Here is a 16,304-nt window from a genome sequence, read left to right as displayed (position 1 = left end):
CATCGTGTGAACATGTGGAGCATGAGGGGGAGGGGGAGGTTGTTCCTCGCCAACGTGTAATAGCTAATTGTCTTTTCTTCTTCTATAATATCAAACATAATATGAAGAGATTCAGTGCTTCATGAGACGTGCGTGAAGTGGGTCCAATATCCATAGCCACCACATCATGAAACACACGAATGGTTCTAGCGCGACCAGTTGCAAGGTGTAAACCCCCTAACTGGATTTTTTTCACCCTGAGATTTCAAACATAATCTAAAGAGATTCGGTGTTTCATGAGATGCACATGGAGCGGGTCCCAATGAACCATTTTCGATCTTCATAGATGTCGTGATCTTCTATATTCATAGCCACCGCGCCATGAAACACGCGTGCGGTTTTAGGCGACGGTTGCATGATTTACCCCCCATCCCCCTCAAGCATAATCTAAGGAGATTTGATGTTCCATAAGATGCACGTGGCAGGGCCCTAATGGACCATTTAGATATCTAATCTTCACATCTGCCATGACCCTTCGATCTTCGTAGGTGCGCCCGGTGAACACGCGAGGGGCTCCAGGCCAACGGTCGCAAATTTGTGATCCCTAATTGGAATTTCCAAAATTCAAAACATAATAACCTACGGAGTCCCGATGTTCGACAAATGTGTGGGGGCACGCACAAGGGAGCATAATTGTACGTCTCTCGGAAGACATAACCTTCAAGATTCCGAGCATAATTTTGTGGATACAAAAGACGCGCACATTATTATTATTTTTTGACGGTAATTATCAAATACATACAGTGTTGAAAACGAAATGACAATTGCGTGGCTGTCATCAACAAAAAAAATACTCTAAAATAAAACCCGGCGAAGAAGCCGTCTTCCTGGGACAGCGACTCCAGTGTGGTGGCAATAGATTATCCCTCTCCCGGAGAGGGAAAAAGGCAGGCGCCACCATAAATCCCCCGTCTCCACAGACCAGTCCGCCTCCGTCCGCATGCGCTAGCCTCCGGTAATCCATCATTGGCTCCAGCCGATTCACGCACACCCGCCGTGCCGAATTCCCTTCTTTTATCCACGTAGATGCCGCAATTATCTCCCTCTCATGCGCCTGTTGCCTTGCAAGTTGGATGCATTTGATCCCCCCGTCCCTGTGGGGTAGCAAGAAGAAGTAGAAGAAGAGGAGAAGAAGAGGCTGCCGCTGCCACCATCTTTATCGGCTGGCTGGATTCCTCATCTGCTTCTCCCTTGCTTTCCTTCGGGCTTCTCCGAGAGGGAGAGACCCACCTCGCGTCCTCCCTCCTCTCTCTGGTCCCCGCTCCCGGGGAGCAACCCTTTTAGTGCAAGATTCAATCTGCTCCTGCTCGCCCCGCCGCTCCCTTACTCCTCCTCGCCCCGCAGATTCGCCTCCCTCCTCCTCCTCTCCTCGCGCCGTGCGGCGGTTCTTGATCCGCTCCAGTCCTGCCGTGTGCCGGTGGGCGCCGCTGCTCCAGGTCCGGCCAAAGGTTGCTGCTTGCGGGGTCCGTGGCGGCGGGCGGGTGGCTGCGTTCCGGCGGCGGCGGCGGCCTCGATCTGCGCCGGGGCTCAGATTTGATCGGCGTGGCGCGCTCCTGGAGCCCGGGGTTCCGATTCGGCCGCGCTCCCGGTGTGCTGCCCCAATTCCCCGACTTTGATGAGGCTCTCGCACTGTGAGACCTACTGCGCCTCCCCCCTCTGCTACATCCCGTGCCTCCCCAAATCCAAAGATGCACCACCACCCGCCGCCGCCGCCGACGCCGTCTCCGCGGCCCCCTGCCCGGTCGAGGACAAGCCGCCTCAGGTCCAGAAGTTTGAGGCCGTCGCGCCGGCGGCGGCCGACAATGATGAAGACGACAAGGACCACAAGGAGCACGAGGACGGCGAGAAGACGGCGCCGCCGATGCCACTACCCAAGAGCAACCTCAAGAAGGCCAATTGCGGCGAGGACGGCGCCTGCGCCCCCAAGGGCAATGTGAAGTGGCTTGATTTGCTGGGGAAGGATCTCACCGAGGTCAAGGAGTTCGAGCCAAGGTATACACACCACACCACCATCTCCCTCCATGAACTTTTCCAACTGAATTGGCTTGTCTTGCTGCTGTTGCCCATTCACCAGGATGGATGAATTATTGTCTTGTGACGTGTATGCAATTAACTAGGCGAATGTTTTGCATGCTCCGATTTTAGTAACCCAAGGTGTGCACCAAAGACCCGATCCTCCCGGGATATTAAATCATATTGCGCGTTGTGCGAGCGTTGACATGCGCGAATGAAACCATTCCCCGGCGCCAGATGCGCGTCTGCTTTCCTTAATCTATCTTCAATGATGTCTCACATTGCATTGTTTTGTTCCTCCTAGAAATCTGCTTCTTGATACGGGGAGGGGACAGGTCACCCAGTATTGTACTGCAACTTGGAACGACTCGGTCATAATATTTACTTCGGACACGTATAGATAGATAGGTCTATCTATATGCCCCGGCAATCCGAGAGACATCCTTCTGATGCACTGCATTTCTATATGCTTGGTTTTGGTGGGGAGTAGATGACAGGATCAGCTTTATACATGTGTTGGACTTGGTATTCAAGCGAGTTTTGTTTATTCCGAAAAATTTAGCTATGACTTCTGAAATGTTGTCAGCTAGTTATGTAGATTGTGTTGGCATCAGTAATCTTCTAGATTCTAAATTCCACCATCTAAACTTTAGCAAAGTGGGCTCAGGGCATGCTTTCCACCTGTCTATAATAGCGTAAAATTGTATGGTCAATAACTTTGGAGTCTTTTTTCTGATCAAAAAGTAATTCTGGGGCGATACCTATTTTATTTATACTCCTAATTTTAGACCATATTCATGATATTGACTTTTCGAGCCACATGATTTCAGTAGTCCTTTCTGTTTTAAGAGGATTGAAATGACATCAGCTCTCCGCAGAAAGGTTTAGTGTAGCATTGTCATGGTCTCATAGACTCCTTGTCAACAGTGGTTTACCAACCAAACTGTAAGATCACTGGTCATCACTACTACTACTACCTCGCAACAAGAAAATTCCTCATTGCCTCGTTATTTCGCTATCACCTTTTTGCCAAGTGACAACTTTTGTTACAGTTTAATTCTAATAAAAAGTGCTTCATGGAACTACATCATGATGATTCAGAATTTGAGTGGCATGTTCCTATTTCACCGGTCTTATCTTGAAGCAAGCAATAAAACAACAAAGCAAACCTCCTTTTGTGCTCCTTTATCGCGATCGACGGACCTTGGCGTGTACGGAAATGAATTCTTGAGCGACTTTACCTTGTAGAGATATTATGCTTGTTCTCATGTCTGGCTGGTGTTTGACTTCCTTGGCTGCTTAATTAAACTCACAGTGTGTCTCCTATGATGATTTCAGCGAATCCGGAGACTCGATGGACGACGAAGGCATCTCGACGTGCGTGTGCGTCATCCAATGAACCCAAGAAGGAAGGCTCATGTACATTTCTGTGAAAATTAAGGGGCGCCCAGCATTCGTTGCCTGTACCAGTTTCATCGGTGCACGCCGCCATAGCTGCTTAGTAGATGTAGTAGAGGGGTGGGGGGTTTTCTGCTGTTTTTACCAGTCTCAGATCCGTCGTGGGTGCGTGTTCTTGGGTGTGGGGGTGGAGCTTTGTCTGCTGGAGTTGATACAGTGCGTTCGACGCTCCTCTCGGTCGGGTGGTGTTGTAGTTCAGGGTTGAGACTTGAGAGTTTTGCTTCTGTAAAGTTCCCAATACAAAAGATGATATTCATCGGAGTCGGAAGACATAGAGATGATGCTGTGCTGTGCTGCTGGTTACTTGGAAGAAGAGAACAAAGGTGCACATGCTTATATGTGCTGGGAACATGGGGATGTAGTGACCTTCTGCACATGGGTGTGCCCACTCCATTGTGCAAAAAAAAAAAAGGTTCTAAAAGAATACTCTGCACATTTTGGAAAAAATGATACTCCCTCTGATCCGTATTACTTGTTTCAGATTTGCCTAGATACGGCTATATCTAAATGTGTGTATATACATCCGTATCTAGATAAATCTAAGACAAGTAGGGTATGTTTGGCTTGTGTCCAAAACCAACCTTGACAGTTTAAAAGTTCCATTTTGTATGGGAAGGAGGGTTATGTTTGGTTTATAGCCAAAATTTTCTTCCTTGTTTGGATGGTTGGCAAATTTTTGCCATGCCAACCTTGCTCTCTCTAATTCATTTTTCCTGCAGACATTGGCCGAGTGACAGAAAAGCAGAACCTTATCCAGAGTTTAGGCCAGCCGAATATTTGGTAGTGCGAACTTTGGCCCAAAGCAAAAGCACCCACGCCCACTCACGCCACCATATCAGGCCAGGTACAAGAGTAACCACCCAGCACTGAAACAAAACTTATTACTCATATTACAGCAGGGGAAACACACTAAACCTGCCAGCCGCACCGTTCGCCAATGCCATCCTATCCAGCGAACGGTCGCTGGCTATTGCAGTCCCAAACAAAGGCCTTCTATCCTGAAAACAGGATACATTCCTTGTTTTACATAAAGCCCCAAAAGTAGCCGCGCCGCGCATATTTCGCCGAAGGAGAGGTGAAGAGCAAATATGCCCTAGGCTCTAGCGCCCCATGCCCTTTCCACCGAGACACTTGTTACACTCCACACATATTTTGCCAGTAGAAAGGCAAAGAACAAATGCTCTACACTCCAGAGCCTCATGCTCTCCCCGCAAAATATCAGAGATCACCCCCTTTCCAGCCCATCCTTTTCAAATTATCATTAGGAAAACCAACACAACACCTAACCACAAGCCAACAGAAAACCTTAACCTATAAAAGTAAATGCAGCTATCACAAATGCTTAATCCTGAGACTGATCGAGCATGCATACAGTGAACTAACAACTGTTAAAACCCCGGAACTGGTGAGTGTCCACTTAACCCTGTCAGGTTCCCCTGACAGGCCAACCTGACGACAAACTGTCTTCAGGTTCTACCACATTGTCGAAAGTCTCCACCTTCAAAAAACCTCCCGACTACGCCACACGTGGAGAGTATTTCTTATCACAAATTGGACATATCTTGCACGGACAAGATCTACATCGCAGCAGCAGCAATCTGGGAGCGCCTGTTCTCAACAAACTGCTTCCAGAAGATGTCAAACTCTCCGGCCTTGATCGCCTCCCGTATCGATCGGAAGAACCGGAGATAGTGATGGGTGTTGTGTCTGCAAAAAATTGGTAAAAACAGATGTCATTCACTCGACGCTCTTATTGCTCTACAGAAAAGCATGATTGGGATTCGACTCGGCTTACATCTCCAGTAGAATCTGAGCCAGCATCTCATGGACGTTGATCAGATGATTCAGGTAAGCACGGGTGTGATTCTGGCACGTGAAGCAGGTACAGCCATCGACTATCCGTGACATGTCTTTCCTGAAGGAATATACCCAAAATTCTGAGTCACTTTACAAGGATCAACAGATTTTACATTCAGACGTAAAGTTTATCCAACATCTGTGAAGCACTGAGAATTACAATTGGGATCAATACCCCTGCTTTTTTTTCACTTCAGGGCACATCAATAGTTGTTTGCATACTTCATTGCATTTTATAAAGAAGATACTACGTAAGCATTTATATTTACATGTGTAATAGGAGAAACCGGTGGTTTTCTGAACCTTGTCTGAGCTTCTATTTTTCAAGTGAAATTCAACTAACTAGTAAACTCACATATATCTTTTGAAACATATTGTAGGCTACAGTAGTCATTAGTCAACATCCATGAACAAAAATTCAAATAGAACTTCAATAAGCAAGTGAAGGTGCACAAAATATAATTAAATGACCATAACATGCTGTGCTATTTCAGCACAACAGGTACCTACCGATATGTTGTTGCACGCAGGTTAATCTTTGCAGAATCTCCAGCACTACTGTCGAATACACCATTCTGCATCTCTCTTTCAACCATGTCAATGGGGAAGATCAGTGCAAAACCACCCATAGTAAGTTGGTAAATGTACCTGTCATTTCAGAAGTATGAGAAAAAAAACATTCGATCAACAAGCTGATGGAACTATAAATGCTACAGGACAAGATGAATTTGCATACGTGGAGTCAAAAAGGTCGATGCCAGAAGCTACACCCTCCAAGACCTCCTCTGTTAGACATACAAAGTACTGAAACTGTCAAACTTGTTACAGATAAACGATGCAACAATAGTGTTTCAAACTTTCAATACGAACAAAACTCAGAAAGGGCTGGGATAAACTTAACATATTGGAAAACAAACATGAGTCAATCTACTTAAAAATAACAACCATTACTTACTAACATGCTGTGCAGAATACAACTGACATTATAAAATAGATTATACATTAGTGTAACTTTACCAGCTCTAGTCTCTAGCTTATGAATTGTGATGCTGTCATGATAGGACTAAAATGTAAAAACTCACTATGTGTGAGACCAGATAGAAAGCAGAACTTTCAGACATGGCCAGTTGAGCAGAGAAGACAACAAAACAACTAATAACCTCTAGATAGGATCCATAAGAATTAACTTAAATAAATTAACACATCAAAGATGTATCACAAGCCGTCTTCTAAGAAAAAAAATGATGTATCACAGGCACCTGGAAGACCAAGCCTAGAGACAATCCGAGGTTTCTCCAATGGCAAACAATCCTGAAACAGAAACCAAATGGCTAAAACCACATGAACACAAGACAGAGAACACTTCTCAACAAATTTAAAGAATACTTTTGGAAGCATGAAAAAAAGAATCCGCTGGTAACCACAACCAAAGGTTAGAGAGAGGTGGGCCACAGGAGCAATCCTACACCAAATTCTTGCTTTTTCGCTTTAAGTCTTCATGGTGCTATAACATTATAACACAATACAGGTTGATGCAACTGTCCCCACATGAAAGTAACCATTCAACACTACCTTGAAAAAAAAAATCAGAACTCATAAAATAGCCTGATGCTCTAACATGCAAGTTGTCTGACTTATTTCAGCAAGGTCAATCAAAGAATATTTAGCATGAAACATTAGACTAGTAGTCAGCCAAGCAACTTGTGTTGACAGATTTGAAATGCATTATTAGTTTTTTAAATATGCTTGTCTTCAGTTTTGCAGGTTTTCATTTTAAACATGTTTTTTAACAAGTGGAATTCATGGAGAGGTAAGCGGGCAGCAACTTTGCACAAAGATCATCTACAGTTGATGCCCTTTCACTAATTACATAAGGGCATTATATTATCATCCTTGGCAGTAATAATTTACAGATAAAGAACATGATTCTCACTGTTACTGCATTGAGTAAACTGCAACGTTCTTCCACACTCTCTCCAAGGCCAAACCCTCCAATCCAAAAGCCTGTATCCAATGTTGCCACAAAGATCAGTAGAAGCAGCATGCGTTGGGCTTTTCAAAGTAAATAGGCATCAAACGTTTTCTGAATTAATAAAGTAAAAATTTGACCAAAAGGATAGGCTTCATCCTCATCTAAGGGAATGAGTAAATAAGCAGTAAACTACTGAAGGTTAGCAGTAGGAGTTGATAAATAAAACTAACCTGATACATTCCTCTTCGATACTTCAGTGGCACACAGTTTTCGTTGTTCTATACTAGATCCCCCAACAACTACACCTAAAGAGTTCCTCCCAGAAGCCTGAAATCATGAGGAACACAAAATAAAATAAATAAAAGCTGTATAAGACCAAAAGAAATATTTCCATCCATATATAGAAAAAAGCAACACATGGGTCCTAAAGAGGTATTACAAGAGAAAATCACATCTAATTTCGCAGTTTTTCTGTTGTGAAGCTTGCAATAAATAAAACTAGTAGTGCAGTCAAGTGTCACATGGGCTTACTGAGCTTGAAAATTTTATTTCTAAGTGTCAGTTAGGCATCCATTTATTTTTACCTGTGCTCTAAAGAATTCACAAGGAATTTGAAACATATAAGCAAAATTCTGGAGAGAAAAAAAGTTCAGGTGGAAAAACCTTAACATCATACCGCATCCAAAGCAATACATGCATCAAGCCAGCGTAGTGTTCGCTCAACAGATGTTTTGTTCCGTTTCTCATTAACCCAGGCTGGAACCTCATCTGCCAAGCTTGCCCACAAATTAGGTTGCAAGCAGGAAATCAACTCCATATAGTCTGATGGTTTAACCTAAAATGTTTTAGGAAAATGAATTCAGATGCACGTATCAATATATATATTCTTGAAAGTTGAAGAAAGGATTACATCCACCGACCAGTTTACGACCCGCAGGTGTTTCAAAAGATGCACCAAATTTATTGGTGGCGTCACTTGATGGTAAACACTCGGTAGACTCACCAGCCGCGGCTACGAGGATATGATCAGGCAGACCCAGCATACGATGCAAACCACCAATATTAGATATGGTTTTTGATGGAGGAACCTCTATACTGGTGAAACCAAAAAGAAACTCATTTAGTCAAATACTCAGAAGAAAGGGAGCCATCCTATCCCAGGAGGGAGGTTTTAGCACTTTGATGCTATTTTGTCAAACAGAATACATGGCCAGCACAGAAAAGAAACAGAGGGGGTGGGGTGCTTACAAGTGGGTTGGGCAGACATTGAGGAGGAGGGAGTCTGGAAGGGGGAGGGAGGAAAGCAGGTCAGGAGACATAAACGCCGGCAGCCCCTTGCGTGTGGACAAAAGCAGCGCTGGCGTCTCAACACCGCTGCTTCCAATCTGGAGCAACCCCGCGCGAGCCTTTGCCCCACTAGCGCACACTTTTGTCACCGCAAACCGCATCCTGACCTTCACTTCACTACACAACCTGCAGTGTATTGCCCTGCTAGGTGCAAAGCGGAGCGTGCACTATCTATCCTTGATCTGTGCTACTCTTCTGAATTTGCTGACGACGACAATGGATCTGCACATGTAAAATTCTGCACTTAGTACAAAATACTGACATCAGCCTGGTCAGTATAACAAAGTGACAGTAATGAAGGCACGCATTCCTTCCAAACGAAAAGGAGATGTTGTGACTTATCACCGTTTATTTAGACACGCGGGCCCCTTAATCAAACAGACAACTTTCCGCGTTACAAAATCTGTTCCAAACAGACAACAAAAAAAATGCCCAAGTGTGCTCCTACGCCCGACATGATGTCTTGCGGAGAATTTGCTAGTTATAAAGGCTTAATTAAGGCTAAGGGCCTGTAAGGAAGCATGCTGTGCAAGAGAGACTTTCAAAACATAAAAATTACACACTAAGCTTCTCATCATTTGCTTGGTTGAATCGAAACTCATTCTAGCAAACATATGGGTTACGACGCGATATTCACAGCTGAAAACTGATGACCAGTTGGCCATTTATTCAGCTAAAACTGCGCTTGCAGACAGTGGCGGACCTAGAATCGCATGTTTGGGGGTGCCACAGTTTTAAGTTTACACTAAACATCACCATAATCTCCTCAACAAATAATCTGAAAATAGCAATAACTTGCTGTAAGATACAGATACAGGGGCGGGCGGCCTTAACTGTGTGGAATGGGGGTTTAGTTGAACCCAGACCCACTGGAAAATAAACTTGTATAGTTCTACCAGTACTGCGAATCCGCGAGAAACTAGGCAACAATGAAATAGATTGGTCAAAGCAGAGCAGATAACAGGAAAAAGAAGTCTCGGAAGAATCCAAGGGCGCTAGGGTTCGTCACCAGCAAAGTGAACGAATGCAGGTCCGGACGAATCTCCGCTCCTCGCCGGTCTGGTCGAGACGGGGAAGAGGAGGAGGACTCCGGGAGAAGAATCGCTTCGAGGTGGCGCGCCGTCCGGAGTGCGCCGCCGCGAGCGAGGGGAAGAGCCCAAAGAGGGAAAAGGAAGAAAGAGAAGGATTTGGATGGATTGGGGGGGGGGGGGGGGGGGGGGGGGTTGCTTTGCCAAAAATTGGCACCCAACAACGGCAAATTGGGTAGACCGAGTTGATTTTCCATAGTTTTGTTTTAGGACGTGGATTGGATTTGGTAGGGTTTTTTTCTTTCAAAAATGATCCAGATTTATTATCAAAATTCATCATAAGCACAAAACACCTCAAACATGCTGTTTAGATTACTATTTTAGTTATCTAAATGCTCTTATATTTCTTTACGTAGGGAGTATCAAGATTCTGAGACCACTGAACAATCACTACCACCGTCAGAAGGAGCCGCTGATGTGCCGGCTCTCGTCGCTCCCCTACCGGAGCCGGCTTGGCCTTGTCGATAACAGCAAGGAAGTGATCCTGCACGTGCCCCTAAGGACCAACGTCTTGGAGTCACAGTCAAACCCTTCAATAGATCTGAAGTACCTGACATCAAATCTCATCACACGACGATAAAACCCTAACCTCACCACCCTAAGAACACGGCATGAATCTAGACCGAAGCTTCATCGACTACGTGCCGATGAACGAACTCGAGGAGGACCGAAGCCCGGAAGACAAACTCCAAGAATAGGCGCCACACTTGCGAAGACTAAAAAAAACCCTAACCTGAACTACTAAACGGAGCAGAGGCACCGAGATTCTCCTCCCCGCAACTGGCTAGGGGAGTGGCTGGCAGATGGGAGGTGAATCCACGGGCTCGTCGCCAAAGCCTAGAGAGAAGAGTTTGCCCTAGCCGTTAAGGGAGGGGGGAGGGGATTTGGTAGGTTTCGATCCTTGTTGGTAATGGGTTTGAGAAAGCATTAACATTGGGTGGCAGCTAGAGCTTTACTAAATTCAAATATCAAATCGAAATAATAAACATATATATATATATATATATATATATATATATATATATATATATATATATATATATAGAGGGGAAAAAAGACAAATTGGACACGAATAATATTAGAAAAGATAAAGCAAAAAATGACACAATTCACATATGAGTTTTTTTCTCCATTTGTATTCCAAAATCGATTTGAAATTTCTAGGGCTTGTACATATATTGTGAACATTAAAAAAGCATACCTTTTTTGTTCATTTTTCATTTTTGCAACGGTACCTTGTCAAGTGTGTATCATACCCCTTGCAAGATAGTAGGAACCGTTGCTTCATATGCCTAAAGCGTCAGATGCCTATGTGTTGTCAATCGAATTATTTATGACCTCCACGCTGAGCAAAAGGTTTGAACCATATGACTTTCATTCCGTACGATGTCGTATCATTGTTGATAAGTTACCGTAGAAGGACAAAAAAAAAATGAATATATGACAATCAAAACGTTACTCCAAATTTTGACCCGTGGTTTCTTCCGCCTCGAAAAGTCAAATAGACCTTCATATACAAGGGAGACCAGAGGGAGCTACCAAATGGCTGCCGGCGGCTTTCTCCATTCGTCTCTGCGCCTCCCGATGTGATCTAAATTTCCTTTTCCCCACAAAAAAATAATCTAAATTTCCTTTTGGCAATTTGCAAATGGTTCTTTCCTTGCAGTTGCACGTAAAAAGCCATCTTTTTTGGCCCAGTGGAAAATTCGGGACTTGTAGGAGAATTGTTTTTTTAGACAACTTGTAGGTGAGACTTGTGAGCTTGGCGCGGTGGAAGGAACGGGAGGAGGGAGAGAAACAGAGGACTCCGCAAGCATGCAGATGGTGGCCTTCAGCAGCTTCCTGCTCCCCCCGCCGTCGCCTCCGCTGCCCAGCCCCGCCGCAGCCGCCGCCTCCGCCTCCACCTCCTCGTCCTCGTACCCAGTGGCCACGCACCGCGGCCGCCGCCCGCGGGAACCTCGCTGCCGCTGCGGCCGCTCGCCGGAGATAACCCCCGCCACCACCACCAGCAGCGGCTCCGGCGACCGCGGCCCGTGCGAAGAGGAGGACGCCTCCGCCCCGCCTCCCCTCCCCGTCGAACTCGACAGCGCCGCCGCCACATCCGCGGACAGCCTAACCGGTGAGCCACGCGAGCTTAACTGACGGCATGCGTTATCTCCAGCACATTTCGCGCGTGGCTCTGTGGTTGAGGAAATTTCGGGGGAGGGGGTTTGGATTGCGGTCAGAGGGGAGAGAAAAACCACGCGGAAGCTAGTTCTGGAGTGCCACGGCTATGAATTTTGACTAATTAGCTTGCTGAATGTTTGCGATTTGTGCATAGATCGATAGATCCCCTCTGGTTTTCTTACATGCTGTTTTTTATGCAGTGGAACAAACTTTTTCTTTTTTGCTACTACTTGAATACATAGTACAATTGTTATCTACGTAGGTGCCTTGAATTGTGTTATATTGAGCCATCAAATAGGAGTAATCCTTTTCTAAAGAAAAAATCAAATAGGAGTAATTGGGGATTGTTGCTCTTTGCCTTGCCTGCTTAATGGTCCTTGCAGCTGTAGCATAAACTTATCATAAGGAGTGTTGCCGTGTTTCCTCGTGGGTGGCGTGCCGCCTAGCATAATGTTCATTGTAACATGGTGCCCATGCTCTTAATTTCCGAATCATGTCTGCCTGCTGAGTTAGTGATTTGTGTAAATTTATCATCGAAGCTGGTGTTTTTGTTTTGTTTGGTACTTCTTAGACAAAGCTACTTCAATATTTTGTTTTCAACACTGTTGTCAGAGGCACCATCATTCTTATTATATTACCTACTGTAGGAAGTGCGACGCCAAGATATCAGGCAACTTCGACTAAAGGGGACACTAGGAATGGAGATTTTGAAAAATGGGAAAACAATCAACGCGGGACAGATGGTTTATCCAGTAGCAAGTCCAAGTCAGCTTACTCCAAAGCATTTGGGGTGGATTTGTCCCCTGATAACGTGGCTGTTGCCACTGTTTATTTTGTGCAAGGAGTTTTAGGTCTTTCCAGACTAGCTGTCAGCTTTTACTTAAAAGATGATCTTCAGCTTGATCCGGCAGAGGTATGGCCATCACCATCTTGAGCAGAAGCTCTTTTTCTGCTAACTTTTTGAGCCTTGGGCAATACTTGTTGACACAGAGATTAATTTGGTTCCTGTTATCTAGACTGCAGTTATAACTGGTTTCTCAGCTTTGCCGTGGTTGGTCAAGCCTCTTTATGGTTTTATCAGGTATCACCGACATATCAAATCTCGTTCCTGCAGCTCTTTTATGGTACTTAAATCATGACACTATGTTGTTGTGATTTACAATGCAGTGATTCCGTCCCCCTCTTTGGATATCGAAGAAGGTCATACCTCATTCTATCAGGACTCCTAGGAGCAATTTCATGGAGCTTGATGGCAACAGTTGTGGATGATAAGTACAGTGCAGCGCTCTCTATTATTCTTGGATCTCTTGCAGTTGCCTTCTCTGATGTTGTAAGTGAGCAGAAAAAGTATTGTCACAATATTTTATTTTGTTTCCTTTGAATTGATCATCAATGATGCTGGTGTAGTAGTTAGTTACTTAGTTTAGTTTAATCCTTGACAAGTTCACATTCAGAAAATGATAGTCCCCTTTAGGGGTACAGCTCGAGGTTGTCCATAATGGGATGGTCTGATCCAACGCTTTTACTGTTTCAAATGAAACATAATTTTCTAGCATTTCCGTTAGGTTTGGTCATCCCCTGGAGCAGCAGTAACTGGGCAAGGTTTGGACACATATCATCATATGCGCGTGCTATCATGACACAGCCTGGTAATAGAAGGATTGTGTAATTCATGATGCTCTGAATATATTTTGAACTGATTTTTAAATTATAAGGAACTCAAAATAGATCATATATGCAAAAAAATATATTATTTTGATACTTATACGTTGTTCAAAGAACTCAACTCAGTATGGGCCGCACTTGTCAAAAGTTCAGAAAGAATATCTGAAATATATTCTAAAAACAGAAATATCTCCTTCTGGACCTAATGAGCTCATCTTTGTGTTTGACCCATGTCAGGATAGAGGATACTAGTGTTAGTACTCATAGTTCGTTTTGTGATTAACTGAAAATACTGCAGGTGGTTGATTCTATGGTCGTTGAGAGAGCTCGGGGTGAGTCACAGAGTACATCTGGATCTCTCCAGTCACTATGTTGGGGATCCTCAGCCTTTGGGGCAATTGTGAGCGCATACTTCAGCGGTTCTCTAGTGGATACTTATGGTGTAAGGTTTGCTCCTTGGCGCAAAGGAACTTTGTAAAAGCTAATGACACCCCTGCATATTACAGTTCACTGATCAGGTGTTTCACTAAATGCAGATTTGTTTTTGGTGTTACGGCATTTTTACCCCTGATGACATCTGCTGTTGCAGTTCTTGTAAATGAACAGCGTTTGTGTTCTGAGGAACGTTCCATCTCACTTCCAAGTTCAGGATTGATTGAAAGCTCTAAGCAGCAGATCAGGCAGATTTGGACTGCTGTAAAGCAACCGAACATTTTCTTGCCTACTTTGTTCATATTCCTTTGGCAAGCAACACCACAGTCGGATTCTGCCATGTTTTATTTCGTGTATGTTCCACAGACTCGATGATTTGATCTACTTGATTGCTGTGGATTGTTCTGTTAGACCTGGCTCTATATTCTGTAAACACACTTTTGGATTCTGAAGAAAAACATGGAGTTTCTAAGATGCTAGTGTTATAAAACTCTAAATACAGAAGGGAACAGGACTGTAAATTACTACTTGGCTGTACATATGTACCTTAGTATTTTGTGTGATCGTCATCTTTTTAAAATGGCTGATTATGTTACTTTCTATTGAATTTCAGCACAAACAAGATTGGATTCACTCCAGAGTTTCTAGGGCGTGTCACACTCGTTACATCTGTTGCATCCTTGCTGGGCGTCGGAATATATAATTCGTTCCTGAAGGCAGTTCCACTAAGAAAAATCTTTTTTGTGACAACAATTTTAGGTTCTGTCCTTGGAATGACACAGGTCCTCTTCTCTGCTTACTTATTCTAGCAGTCCTACTATTGTTTTGTTGGCCAATCATGCTTAGCAGTAAGTAGTGTCTTTCCACTTCCAGGTTCTGCTTGTCACTGGGCTCAATAGGAAGCTGGGGATAAGTGATGAATGGTTCTCCATTGGGGATTCCTTGATCCTCACAGTCCTTGGTCAGGTATGACACACTACTGCAATGACTAGTTAACTCGAGGGCTAACTGTTTGCATAATCTCGGTACTTGATATTAATATTATGCGCCTGGTCTTGTAGCGTGCCGTTTCGCTACTTTACAGTCTTCTGACGTAAACACTTATGATGTTCAAAATTGGTCTGTAGGCTTCCTTCATGCCTGTGTTGGTGTTGGCCGCGAGGTTGTGTCCCCTGGGAGTGGAAGCGACGTTGTTCGCCACTCTGATGTCCATTTCGAACGCGGGAAGTGTCGCTGGTGGTCTGGTGGGCGCGGGCCTAACCCAGTTTCTGGGTGTCACAAAGGACAACTTCGACAATCTGGCTCTGCTGATCGTGATCTGCAACCTCAGCTCCCTGCTGCCTCTGCCTCTCCTGGGCCTCCTTCCAGATGGATCACCGGATGCTGATAATGGGCAAACTAAAGTTGATTGAAATACTTGAGCTTCTCTTAGAGATTATAGACTCAGAGATGGTCAGATCCTGGCGTGAAATCGACTACCAGGGTGAGACGAGATGAGAACTGCAGAGATAGTCAGATCCTGGTGTGAACTTGATTACCAGGGCAGACGAGATGAGAACTGCAGCTAACTTTGGGCATTTGCTGGCGTGGTGCACAGTTGAGCGTTGAGAAGAGCGCACCCCCAGCAGAAGGTTAAGTTCCAGATGACCGCACACCACGCTGCTCTTACCTGTAATAAAACTCTGCACCATCGCAGTCAAGATTCATGGCAATCTACATGCATTTGATGATGTTAGCTCGGCTGGGAAGAAGATGTGTTGTCTTGCATCACCTTTGATGCCCTGACCTCTTTCTTAGGTAAATTAAACGGGGTAGATGAACGCGAAGACTAGCTGCACCAATGACTGCATGTATATACTACATTATCTCACTTTGCTATGCATGTATATACAGATATCCTTTCTTAAAGAAAGGAAACAAATGTGGAATGTGGAGCGAGTTTCGTACTGCTACATAATATGCCATTGCAGTCGATGCCAAAACCGACTGTGTAAGGGGTTATCCCATCCCAGGTAGGTTTTGTTGGGACGGACCGTAAAAATTATGAGCCGATTGTGAGTGTGGCACCATCGTGGGCGGTTTATGTGGACAGCTGACTGCTTTTGTCTGAAGATTGAAATATTGATGAAGGCATCTCTTTTAGTAATGATAGGAAGTTTAGCTATTACAATCTGATCAATGCACAAATGGATGAAATCGTCCAAAATCAATCCCGGAGTCTCGGCAATCTACCGGCTCCCGTGTACGACATGAGGGTTGGCCTACGG

The 16,304-nt window shown here is 44.6% G+C and overlaps 3 protein-coding genes across 4 annotated transcripts; 2 read left to right on the top strand and 1 right to left on the bottom strand.

Annotated features, from left to right (window-relative positions):
- Positions 1–925: 925 nt before the first annotated feature.
- Positions 926–3,786, top strand: LOC109762494 (uncharacterized). The gene is made up of 2 exons (XM_020321352.4): positions 926–2,031; positions 3,391–3,786. Exons 1-2 carry the CDS (start codon positions 1,655–1,657, stop codon positions 3,449–3,451), a joined length of 438 nt encoding a protein of 145 aa, XP_020176941.1. The 5' UTR covers positions 926–1,654; the 3' UTR covers positions 3,452–3,786.
- A 957-nt stretch (positions 3,787–4,743) lies between these two features.
- LOC109762496 (uncharacterized) lies at positions 4,744–9,888 on the bottom strand. Of its 2 annotated transcripts, XM_020321354.4 has the most exons (12): positions 9,696–9,884; positions 9,521–9,605; positions 8,588–8,908; positions 8,260–8,434; positions 8,016–8,174; positions 7,570–7,666; positions 7,301–7,371; positions 6,627–6,678; positions 6,104–6,152; positions 5,878–6,015; positions 5,306–5,425; positions 4,744–5,217 (listed from the first exon to the last, which is right to left on the bottom strand). In XM_020321354.4, exons 3-12 carry the CDS (start codon positions 8,785–8,787, stop codon positions 5,088–5,090), a joined length of 1,191 nt encoding a protein of 396 aa, XP_020176943.1. In that variant the 5' UTR covers positions 8,788–8,908; positions 9,521–9,605; positions 9,696–9,884; the 3' UTR covers positions 4,744–5,087. The 2 variants fall into 2 exon arrangements, with proteins under 2 accessions (XP_020176943.1, XP_020176945.1); XM_020321356.3 differs by lacking the exon at positions 9,521–9,605 and having other exon boundaries at positions 9,696–9,888.
- A 1,607-nt stretch (positions 9,889–11,495) lies between these two features.
- Positions 11,496–15,994, top strand: LOC109762495 (folate-biopterin transporter 1, chloroplastic). The gene is made up of 9 exons (XM_020321353.4): positions 11,496–11,893; positions 12,588–12,853; positions 12,957–13,021; positions 13,108–13,270; positions 13,904–14,052; positions 14,142–14,390; positions 14,651–14,819; positions 14,911–15,003; positions 15,165–15,994. The coding sequence occupies exons 1-9, from the start codon at positions 11,590–11,592 to the stop codon at positions 15,447–15,449; spliced, it is 1,743 nt and encodes a 580-aa protein (XP_020176942.1). The 5' UTR covers positions 11,496–11,589; the 3' UTR covers positions 15,450–15,994.
- The last annotated feature ends 310 nt before the right edge of the window (positions 15,995–16,304 follow it).

Source organism: Aegilops tauschii, chromosome 5 (genome assembly GCF_002575655.3).
Source record: "Aegilops tauschii subsp. strangulata cultivar AL8/78 chromosome 5, Aet v6.0, whole genome shotgun sequence".
NCBI classification, from domain to species: Eukaryota; Viridiplantae; Streptophyta; class Magnoliopsida; order Poales; family Poaceae; genus Aegilops; species Aegilops tauschii.
The sequence above is the reverse complement of the archived record's forward strand: the minus strand, read 5'-3'. Positions and strand labels throughout refer to the sequence as shown.

Coding starts and splice junctions, on each gene's coding strand:
- LOC109762494 (XM_020321352.4), top strand. CDS start 1,655: ATGAGGCTCTCGCACTGTGAGACCTACTGCGCCTCCCCCCTCTGCTAC. Junction 2,032..3,390: donor GTCAAGGAGTTCGAGCCAAG/GTATACACACCA, acceptor TGATGATTTCAG/CGAATCCGGAGACTCGATGG.
- LOC109762496 (XM_020321356.3), bottom strand. CDS start 8,787: ATGCGGTTTGCGGTGACAAAAGTGTGCGCTAGTGGGGCAAAGGCTCGC. Junction 8,175..8,259: donor CACCTGCGGGTCGTAAACTG/GTCGGTGGATGT, acceptor AAAACATTTTAG/GTTAAACCATCAGACTATAT. Junction 6,679..7,300: donor GTTTACTCAATGCAGTAACA/GTGAGAATCATG, acceptor TTTCTGTTTCAG/GATTGTTTGCCATTGGAGAA.
- LOC109762495 (XM_020321353.4), top strand. CDS start 11,590: ATGCAGATGGTGGCCTTCAGCAGCTTCCTGCTCCCCCCGCCGTCGCCT. Junction 12,854..12,956: donor TTCAGCTTGATCCGGCAGAG/GTATGGCCATCA, acceptor CCTGTTATCTAG/ACTGCAGTTATAACTGGTTT. Junction 14,820..14,910: donor CTGTCCTTGGAATGACACAG/GTCCTCTTCTCT, acceptor TTCCACTTCCAG/GTTCTGCTTGTCACTGGGCT.